General features: G+C 41.6%; 1 protein-coding gene across 1 annotated transcript; it reads left to right on the forward strand.

Annotated features, from left to right (window-relative positions):
• Positions 1-858: 858 nt before the first annotated feature.
• Positions 859-9,000, forward strand: Zmat2 (zinc finger matrin-type 2). Its single transcript, XM_003477204.5, has 6 exons — positions 859-1,037; positions 1,389-1,482; positions 2,874-2,997; positions 5,668-5,741; positions 6,750-6,895; positions 7,955-9,000. The coding sequence occupies exons 1-6, from the start codon at positions 1,020-1,022 to the stop codon at positions 8,096-8,098; spliced, it is 600 nt and encodes a 199-aa protein (XP_003477252.1). The 5' UTR covers positions 859-1,019; the 3' UTR covers positions 8,099-9,000.
• The last annotated feature ends 2,261 nt before the right edge of the window (positions 9,001-11,261 follow it).

Here is an 11,261-nt window from a genome sequence, read left to right on the forward strand (position 1 = left end):
TTGCCACAGTGGTACAGACCTGTAATCCCAGCATTTGAGAAACAGAGGCATGAGAATCTCTGGGAGTTCAAAGCCAGTCTGGACTACATAGTGAGTTTTGGACCAACACTGAATTACATAGCCAAAAACTCAAACACCAACCAAAAAACTTCATGAAACCGGTCCCTGGTGCAAAAATGGGGACTGCTGCTCTATGATGCTGTTGATGACCTGCTTTCCCAAGTTCAATCATGTTGATTAAATTGTGTGCTACTGACCGAACAACTATAATGTGTTCCAGGTGAAGGAAAAGTGGGTTAACCAACGGTGGCACTGTCAAACACACACACACCAAAAAACAAACAAACAAACAAACAAACAAACAAAAACCTGCAAAAAGCCCTTTTTATTCTGTGCCTTGAAGAAGATGCCGCAACAGGGTAGCTTTGGGTAGTAGCCCTAGTGCGTGCCAGTCAATGGGGCAGCTAGAGCCCCTGAAAACTTGACCCTTTTAAAAGGTCTAGGTAGGGACGTTTTAGGTCGAGGACCGTCTGGGTAATTTATTTAGACCTCGTCTCAAAAAGTAAAAGGGGCTGGGGATGTAGCTCAGTGGTAGAATATCCCCACTTTAATCCCCAGTACCTTACTACGGGGGTGGGGGAGAAACAAGGTTTAGAAACTAGGCAATACACGCAGAGTTGATTAGCTTACGTCTGCAATCAGTGCTTCCGATTCTCAGTTTTTTGTAAAACAGACTAGTTGAACTAAACAAGCCTTCATTCTTGTTTTGAAAGCCAGGGCCACAACAAAACAAAACATGTTAGCACGCGCCCTTACTTCCGCATTGCTTCACGCTCTGTTTGCGCCTGCGCCTTCTCCTTGGAGCAGAGGCGGGACCAATACGCCTGTTGTCACAAGCCCTCCAGTCCTTACCTCGTTTACAACTGGAGACTCTGAATTTATTGGAGGGTGACCTTGCCTTACGGCTCTCGTTCGCTTTTTACGGCATTTTCCGGCTTCCCATTCACTTGACTGTGAAGATGGCGTCAGGCAGTGGGGTAGGTGATCTGTGTGAGGAGGAGGTTTGCGGGATGGGGGGGCGGGTGCCTTCTCAGCGCTGAATACAGACGCACGCTGGCACCTGACTGGCTTCCTGACACCTCTTCGCAATTCCAGTGTCCGGGTTTGCGAATTATCCCTTAAGGCCCTGATGCAGGGACGGTGGACTCGCGGAGGTCTCTTGGGTTGGGGTCTTGAGGCGACCTCAGCTTCCTTCCTGGTGAGGTCCGGAAAGGCTACGTTTTCTAAAGACCCTGGGGCCGTCTTATTGGCGAGGCTGCGGTTTCCTCAGTTTCTCTAGGGGTCCAGATGCGGTTAATGACGGCTCTTCAGCGCTTTTTTCCCTACAGACGAAAAACTTGGACTTTCGCCGAAAGTGGGACAAAGATGAATACGAGAAGCTTGCTGAGAAGAGGCTTACAGAAGAGAGAGAAAAGAAGGATGGTAGGTGCCTACTTCGTGAAGGGCTAAGGGTGGCATAGAAGCGATGCAGTGGCCGGACAGCGGCGGGGAGTTAAGATGAAGCTGCCCTCCTACCTGATGTCTCTTTTGGAGATGTTGCCTCGCGGGTCCTCGGTTTCCACATACATAAAATTAGAGCAAGGAGATGGTCTGAGGTGGTTTGTTTTGAGGTGCTCTTCAGCTTTTGTTATCCTCTGCTTTCGTGCTCTCTCTTTGCTTGGTTCATGTAGTGCTTTCCTGAAATACAGAGGGCGGTCGTTGGAATTCGTAGTAGTGACAGAGAAAAAGTTAAGTGGAGGCTTTTGCTGTTGAACGTTACAGTATGGATGACACACAGTATTCTTTAAAAATTTCTTAGGGAGGAGGAGAACGTTCTTGGCCCAGTCAGAATCCTTCCTTATAGTCATGAGAAAAGCACTGCTACTCATCAGGAACCAAGTGATTGTTTCATTTAGTGCTTAGTGGTGCTATTGCTCTGTCCTTTGTAGTGTCAAGGAGTCGTGTTCCTCTCCTAGGTAGATTCCTTTTTACAAAAAGAAATGTCGTTATATTGGTTTTCAAACATTCTCTTTCCACACCACTTGCACGCACTTTCAGCTTTTTGTGTAAGATGCATGATATGCTTGATATACCTGTTAATGAACAAATATTTTCAAAATGTTGGCCCCCTTTTTAAATTTGACCCAGTGGCTTTTTATTTTTCTCTAAAGCCCAGAATGGATTTAATAAACTAAAATCATTCTCTGTATTATGCTTAGGGTACCTGGCTAAAAGCATTACTGAATGTTTTTGTTCCTTTTTTGAAAAGGTTAGTTTTAGTGAAAATTTAGAACTCCACTCCCACCTCAGTCAGTGAATTAATGAGTAGAGAACACAGTTATTTTAAACTTGTTTTCTGTCTGTCTTGCTTTTTTTTCTTTTTTCTTGACATGGTCTCACTATGTAGTTCAGGCTGACCTTAAACTCACTATGTAGCCCAAGCTGGCCTCAAACTTGAGGTGATCGTCCTGTCTCAGCGTCCCAAGTGCTGGTGTGCACCACAACACCTGGTTATTCTTTTTTTTTTTATGACAGAGTCTTGCCAAATTTTCTGGACTGGCCTTGAATTTGTGCCTTAGCTCCCAAGAGCCTGGGGGTACCACCATGTCTGACTAGGCTTGCTAGTTTTAAAGTGGAGAAAAGTTGGGGAGAGTTTATCATTTTTTCTGTGTTCTTATTTTTTCTTGCTGCTGCAAAGTGCTGCTTGAAATGCCTGTTGTGTCCCATCTTTCAGGAATCAAAGAAATGAGAGTAGCTCTGAATTTTGAGTTCCATGTGTTACTTCTTTCTGGTTGAGGAACCATAAAGGGACAGTTTCTCCCATCATGTTTCAGGAAAACCAGTGCAGCCAGTTAAGCGGGAGCTTCTGCGGCACCGGGACTACAAAGTGGACTTGGAATCCAAGCTTGGAAAGACAATTGTCATTACGAAGACCACTCCACAGTCTGAAATGGGAGGGTGAGTGGCTTTTTATTTTTCTCTAAAGCCCAGAATGGGTTTAATAAACTACCTATATTGGTCTTAGATCATGTTGAGGAGGGCGCATGGTCCTAAGATAACAGCCTTGTTGCCCATAATTCCACTCTTAGATTTTTTTCTTTCGCCTGAGTTCTTAACACAATAGTGTCTCCAAAAGGGGTTTTGTGAGCTTCATATTAGAATTATAAACACTCCTGAATATCTTTTTTTTTTTTTTTGGTCTTTTTCTTTTTTATCGGTACCGGGGATTGAACTCACGACCGCCTGCTTGCAAGGCAGGCGCTTATGCCGCTGAGCTACGTCCCCAGCCCCACTCCTGAATATCTTAACAGGGATTGTTGATTCTGTCAGAAAAAATAAAACAACTACTGAGGATTTTTCTAGGAGAAAAATTAGGTGGTGTGGAAATGGAACCAAGAAACTCTTAATGATGAAAAAAGGGGCATTCTTCTAGAATAGAAGGCTGTAACTGGTATGGAAGGTTCCTGGTTGTGTACTTTTTTCCTAGATCAAGGCTGGAACCTTCAGGAAGAAGGGCTCTGCAAAACTTGCCACCCTTTTGCCTACCTCTCTGTTAGGATTTCTAGCAGGAGGCAACACAAATAGCAGTTAATATTTCCTCTGAGCTGTTCATAATCCTGTTATGTTATTCTTAGTGTTAGTTATCCTTTACTATATAAATTAACAACTCAAGTTTTGGTAGAGTAAAATAACAAATAGCTCAGTAGTGTACCAAGGTGCTTCTGGCTTAAGGTCTTTCTTGAAGCTTTGTTCAAGGAGTTGGCTCAGTCTGCCAATATCTGAGATTTAAATGAGGTGGGAACATCTACTGTCAAGCTGTCACATGCCTATGGTTTAGAGGATTAAGTTCTGTACCCCATGGTTCTCTTCATATGACTGCTCGCAAGAAATCAACTGGGTTCCTCAGAACAAATAATCCACACCAAATTAAGAACTATAGTTTTTTATGACCTAATATTTTTTCACCAAGTACATTTGTTAGAAAAGAAGCAAGTTATGAAATATCCTCGTGTTTTTCCTTAAGAAATTAGAAGTAAAAGAGAATAAAAACAAATAGGAAAAAATAATAAAGATCAGAAAATAATCTCTTATCAGAATACCAACGTTGGGGCTGGGGATTTAGCTCAGCAGCATAAGCGCCTGCCTTACAAGTAAGCAGTTGTGCAGTCGTGAGTTCAATCCCTGGTAACAATAAAAACCAAAACCAAAAAAAAAAAAAAATACCAGTATCATTTTCCATAAAAATTAACATTATGATTTTACATTTATGTAGAAATACAAAAAGACTCAGAATAGTTTATACAGTGTTGATAAAGGATCAAAATTAGAGCGCCAACCCTCCCCAATCCCACGACTTACACAAAATTACACCAATCATGACAAAATGGCATTGATGTCATCAAGGTACCAATATGAAGTTCCAAAATAGACACCCACATAGCAGACAATTGATTTCTGGCAAAGATGCAAAAGCAATTAACTGGAGAAGGATTGTACCTTCAATAAATAATACTGGAACTGGATATCCACATTAAGAAGACCTAAGCGTTATAGCACATCAGAAATTTCTTAAGACATCCAAAAGTCAACTCAAAATGGCTCACAGTGGGTTAAAGTAAAGAAAGGTGTGACCTTAGGCATTGATGACAAAGGAGGCCATTATGCTTCTTTTTTTTTTTAAAGTACTTTAATAATTTTTATATACATACACATATGCATTTTTTTCTTTCAGCTTGTCACACTAATGAAACAATAAGATGTTTACACATATGTATCTTATTTCACTAATAAGTATGTTCTCAAGGTACCTCTATTTACCTATAAAAGTGTCTAATTTATCATTCTTTATGGCTTGAGTAGTATTCCATTGTATTGGAATACCACATTTTTTAAATCCATTCCTCAGTCATTAGGCATTTAGGTTGTTTTCAAGATCTGGCTATTATACACTGTGCTGCTAGAAACATGGGTGTACATATTATCACTGTGATACGATGTTTTTAATTTTTTGGGGAAGATACCTAAAAGGAGAATAGCTGGGACCTCCAATCCTAGTGTTTTGAGGAATCTCCACACAGATTTCGACAGTGAATGTACCAGTCTACACTCCCACCAGTGATGGAGCAGGGTTCCCTTTTCCCTACAGACCCTCCAGCATTTGTTATTAGTTGATTTCTTAATACTAGCCATTCTTTCTGGGGTAAGGTGAATTCTCAGTGTTTTCATTTGCATCTCTCAAATGACCAGTGCTGTTGAACATTTTTTCATTTATTTATTTGCTGTTTGTACTTCTTCATCTGAGAATATATGTTGTGAGTATATGTTCTGAATGTGTGTTCTGAGTATATGTTCATCTCAGATGCCCATTTTTGTATTACCTAATCTTAAAAGTGCTATGCTATTACTTTTGCTGTAATTTCCTGATCTCACAGATCAACTATGGTACAAATTGGGCAAGAGTCTACACAGGATACCAGGAAAACAGGGCTTGTGGTGGGTCTATCCTGGAGGTTTACTGCTACCCTCTCCCAAGAGTGAAAGCTTTTACCTAAAAATTAATTTCTTGATTGAAAACCAGATTCTGAAAAATTGAATTTGAGTTAATTCTGTTTTTTTACCATCTGTTAGGTATTATTGCAATGTGTGTGACTGTGTGGTGAAGGACTCCATCAACTTCCTGGATCACATTAATGGAAAGAAACGTAAGGCTTAGAGGTAGTTTGTGATTGGGGCTGGGGTTGGGTTTTGGAGGCGACATAGAAGGCAAAGATGGCTTCTCTTGGACTGTTATTTGATATCCTTGGGAAATTCTTCGGTTGTTTCACAGAGGCCATTCTTTATTTCATTAGATGATATTTTTGGAGGCCAAAAATTTTTTTGAAATTCTTTATTTCATTAGATGATATTTTTGGAGGACAAACTGAGATACTTCCCAGGGATTCCTTTACTCCCCTCTCCCCTTTTTTAAATGATTCTAGTGCATGTTGTTCTAGATTTTTTAACAATACAAATCACTGTATGGTCTTTTGGGCCTCCAACACCTCACTTGGTGTTCATCTGCTCAGAGTAAGGGCAATTGAAACCCACCTACATCTTATTATGTGGGATTGCTGCCTCTAGGAACGGATGAAGCCAAAGTTTCTCTTAATCATACTTACTTTTGCTGGGTATTTATTAAGAGTATGTTTGGCCAGGCATGGTGGCGCACAGTTATAATCCCAAGACTCGGGAGGCTGAGGCAGGAGGATCTCTCTGGATTCAAGGCCAGCCTTATCTACATCGTGAGACCCTGTGTGTGTCACACACACACACACACACACAGGGTTTTTCTTTTTTGTTTTTGTTCGTTAGGTGCTGGGGGATGGAATCCATGGTCTCTTGTTTTAGCCAGAACAAAACTTTTTCTTTTTTTTGGTACTGGGAATTGAACTCATGACCTTGCATTTCCCAGGGAGTGCTTGTGATACTGAGCTTAACCCCTGGCCCTTTTTTTTGGTTTTTGACAAGATCTTGTTATGTAGCTCATGCTGGCCTTGGACTTACTGTGTATCCCAGGCTGTCCTCAAAATCTATATGGCCACCCTCCTGCCTTAGCCTTTTGAGTGTTGGGATTATAGGTGTGCACCACCATGCCTGACCCAGGACAAGACTTGAGGAGCTCAGGATGTTGCAGTGACATTGCCCTCTTCACTGTTGATCTCACCACCCAGATCAGCGAAACCTGGGCATGTCTATGCGTGTGGAACGTTCCACCCTGGATCAGGTGAAGAAACGTTTTGAGGTCAACAAGAAAAAGATGGAAGAGAAACAGAAGGACTATGATTTTGAGGAAAGAATGAAGGAACTCAGAGAAGAGGTAAGACTGTCCTAGCTCCACTTTTCTCAGCTTTGAATTGTAAGTGTGAGTCAGAGGTGGTCCTCATTTTATCCCATTCTGCTGCCTCCCAGTTATGTCTCTGGATTTCTGCATCTAGGGGACATCTTTATTGCTCTTTTCTTTTCCTTTTTTTTTTTTTGTATTTTTTTTTTTTTTTTTTTATCGGTACCAGGGATCAAACTCACAACTGCCTGCTTGCAAGGCAGGTGCTTATGCCGCTGAGCTAAATCCCCAGCGCCCATCTTTATTGCTCTTGTTTGAGATACTGGTGAGCTAAAGGAAATGGCTGTAAGTCTACTTCTCCTGGACTCTGAGCTACACCTGTTTTGGATAATTATTCTTTCATTTAACATTTTTAAAAAGCAGTTTTAGATTCACGGTGAAACTGAGAAGAACAGAGATTTCCTTGTTTATCTCCTACTCCACACATACTTAGCTTTTCCCTTTCTTTTTTTAAACTGTGGGAGGGAGTTAAATCTCTGAGGGGCTGACTGGGTCAGAATTGTTTGCTTCATTTACTGTGAACCTTAGAAAGCTATATAAACCTGAATTCTTATCAGAGATCTTAGTACACAAAGTACTCAACAATTCCTGATCTGTTAAATGCCTGGAAGTGTTATATGATTTTGCTCCCATAACCCTGTTAAGAACTAAGAGATGAAGTCAGGTATAAGACTGAGAACTTTACAAAGGCTAAAACTTCTTTCTTATCCTTAATAATCTTCATTATGGCTTTTATTCTGCCCTTGAGGTTTTATTTTACTTTCTGTTTTTGTTTGCTTGTTTTTGAGACAAGGCCTTGCTATGTAGTACAAGTGCAGGGCTGGCCTTGAGGTCACCGTGTAGCCCAGGCTGGTGTGGAACTCATGACAGTCCTTCTGCCTCAGCCTCGAGTGCTGGAATTGCAGACATATGCCACATGTTTGGCTCTGTTTTATCTTCTCCTTAAGATAGAAATGACTCTTGAAGTTCACACATCTTTTGACAACATTTATCTCAGGAATCTGAACTGATTCTGAGTGATTTCCGCCTCTGCAGGAGGAGAAGGCTAAAGCATACAAGAAAGAGAAACAGAAGGAAAAGAAGAGGAGGGCCGAGGAAGAGTTGACATTTGAGGAGGATGATGAGATGGCAGCTGTGATGGGCTTCTCTGGCTTTGGTTCCACCAAGAAGAGTTACTGAAGCTTCTTATACTTGGCCTGATTTTGGCCTATGCTGGACCTAACATTTTGTGTGTGTTGGGGAGGAGAGGTTCATTTCTAAGTCCTTGGTAAATTCCTTAGAGTGTTGGTGGGCAGGGAGGAGGGTGGGTGTTTTGGTTTCCCTCCGAGTTGGGAGAGGGCACAGGATACAGAGGTAATGTGGCATATTCATTCAGTCTCAGTGTAGCACTGGAGTCACAAGACCTCTGCCTGAATTCCCAATAAAGACAGGCCTCCTCTTCTAAGGCTGCTTTCCCAAAACTCCCCCTGCTTCTTTCCCTTTTCATCTGCCCAACCTCTTGTCTGAGCATCCTATCTTTATTCTGTGTTCTGTTTTAATTTCTACTCCCATTCAGCCTGCAACAGAAGGATTATCTTGGTCCCCAGTTTCCAGTCAATGGTATATCCTTGATCAGTCCTTTTTCCCATTCTGTCTCCTGGGTCTCTAGCCACATGTGCATGCATGTGTACTTCTGCCTGGGTCAGTGGTGTGTGTGGATATGTATGTGTGCATGAATCTGTCACAAAGAGGAGTCCTGAGTTAGAACCTCAGAGCATTGCCGCCCTGCGCCCTGATGTTCTCGGTTTCCTCAGCGCATGTAACAGGAAATTAAATGGGATGAGTGGTGTGGTTTATGTCTGGTGAGTTTTTTTAATATTGTTCTTCAGATGTACGCTGTTTCAGCTTCTCCTGTTTGTTTCATTTTACTGAGAATTTCTTTGTTTTTGTCTTCCTTGTGAGCAGGCTTTTGGAAGAACCTGCTGAAGCAAAAAACAAAATGAAAAAACATACAACACAAGCAAACAAACTCAATATGGGCGCCCCTGGGTCTCAGAGGCTGTTCAGCATGCGAAATAAATGGCATTGACTGGCCTGTTTCACTTTTGGTGGGGATCTTCCATGTTCCCTGTGTGTGTGATTTTGTTTCTGTCCTGAGGGTTATCAAGTAGAGCCTTTTCTTCTCCATTTGACCCTGATCTCTTTTTATTTTAGTCTAGATTCTTTTAGCATGAGTTACACAAAACTAATATTGTAATTTAATCTGATTTGAACTTGAGCAGCAGGGCCTGGTGTTGAAGTTAGTCCTTCCTATTATCTGCTGTTGAGCTAGGCACCTAGTTACTCAATCTTAGCACTATTAGTATCTTGGCCAGGTAAGTCTTTGATGAGGACGCTGTTCTGTGCTTTGTGGAGTTGTTTAGTGGCATCCCTAGCTACCAGATGCCTGGAGCCCTGCCTTCTTTATTTTGTAACAACTACAGTTGTGTTTCTTGAGAGATGGTACATTTCTTCCTACTTAGCCTCTGAGTCACTTAAAATCACTGAGAAGAAGCTGCCTTCCCTGCCATTTCATAAGAATTATATGACATAGATTGATTGAAAACAAAACCCCCAAGACTTTGAGTGCTCCTAGACAAGGTACTCTACTAGGTCTAGGGAATACAGAGGGGAAAATGAGAGTTTCTACACAAAAAAGAGAAGTCATGTAAACTTGAAATATCCTCTGAAACTTGCTTGTGTACCTGTTCGGATTGACAAACCTGCTGTTATATGACTTATTCTCTGTATTATGTAGCTCTTCACACACCTTTCTGCAGTATCTGGATCCCTGGGGTCTTACAAAGCACTGTCCTCTTTCCTTTGTGATTTGTATAGTTTTCTCACTGTTAGGTGTACCTTTTGCCTAATCCAGATGCTGAATCTAGCCACTAGGAACAGTATCTCACTTGTGGCTATGAAGACTGGACTCAAGTTATTAAGTACAATTGTGTGTTGGTCCAGTGGGGTTAGATTAGTGGGTACTATTCCTGGTCAAGTTTTATGCATTCTAGGTCCTTGGGTGAAAGTCTGCCCTTGTTATATTTTTTATTTTTCTTGAGACAGGGTTTCACTGTGCAGTTCAGAATGACCTTGAACTCACTGTGTACCTCAGGCTAACCTCAAACTCTCAGCAGTCCTGCCTCAGCCTCCTAAGTACTAGGATAACGGCCACCATGCCCAGTTCCTTTGTTATACTTTATTTTCATTTATTCTCTCTCTTTCTGTCTCTCTCTGACTCTGTCTCTGTCTCTCTGTCTCTGTCTCTCTCTGTCTCTCTCTGTCTGTCTCTCTCTCTCTCTCTCTGTCTCTGTCTCTCTCTCTCTCTGTCTCTCTCTGTCTCTCTCTCTCTCTCTGTCTCTCTCTCTCTCTCTCTCTCTCTCTCTCTCTTACCAGAAATCAAACTCAGGACCTTAGGCTTGCCAAGCAGGCATCTGTGTTGCTGAGCTATATGCTTGGCCTATTGGTACATTTTTTTTAAGGCAGAAGAAAGAATTTGCCGTGAGGGGAGTGCCTTCTGTTGCTTGGTATTCCTCATTTAGGAAACCATTTTACTCAGTCCTTGTACCATAATGGGATTTTCCCTTTGGTCTTCTGTACCAGCAATATAAAAATCAATTCTGAATTCAAGGTATCCTAACCTTGGGAGGGTTTGTAATTTGAATCTTGAGATCTGCCTAGCTTTTCCAGTGTTAGAAGGGGCTTAAAGGGGTGACTTGAAAAAGGGGAGGTAGAAGAAAGGGAAAATTCAGGAACCCAGAACATTATTCAGAAATCTTTGGAAGAGGAACTTGATGTTCTCTAAAATCTATGGAAATTTTGCACTCCATTTGAGGAATATACCTTTGATTTCTCTCATGTTCAGTCATTGAGCAAGTGCTTAGGAGGTGAGGATGTTATAGTCACCGCTAATACCTTCCTGCTGGGGGCCAATTTCCCAGAGGTGGTGGGATTCATATTTTGGTGGAATTGCTATTGAAAGTCCAGTTCGGAATCTAGGGCAGAGACTATGTATGATGCTGCAATGCTATAATCCCACAAATGAGGAGGCTGAGGCAATAGAATTGCTGGGAATTCAGGTCTATCAGGTCAACATAGTTCATGTCAGCCTGAACTACCATCTGTGGTTTCAGGCGCCTTTAAGGCTTGTACATTTCTCTCAGTTGCCCCATTTCAGTGTTCTTAGCATTCAAGCATATGTATTAAAAACATTGTGTTGCTTAGTGTACATGAAACTCAGTTTGATCCCAAGCACTACAAAAATACTCTTCAAATAACATACTTGCATAAGGATGTTCATTCCAGCTTTAGGATAGTGACAGTT

This window comes from Cavia porcellus, unplaced genomic scaffold (genome assembly GCF_034190915.1).
Source record: "Cavia porcellus strain 051 isolate PalLab524CR breed Dunkin Hartley unplaced genomic scaffold, mCavPor4.1 scaffold_21, whole genome shotgun sequence".
Taxonomy (NCBI): Eukaryota; Metazoa; Chordata; class Mammalia; order Rodentia; family Caviidae; genus Cavia; species Cavia porcellus.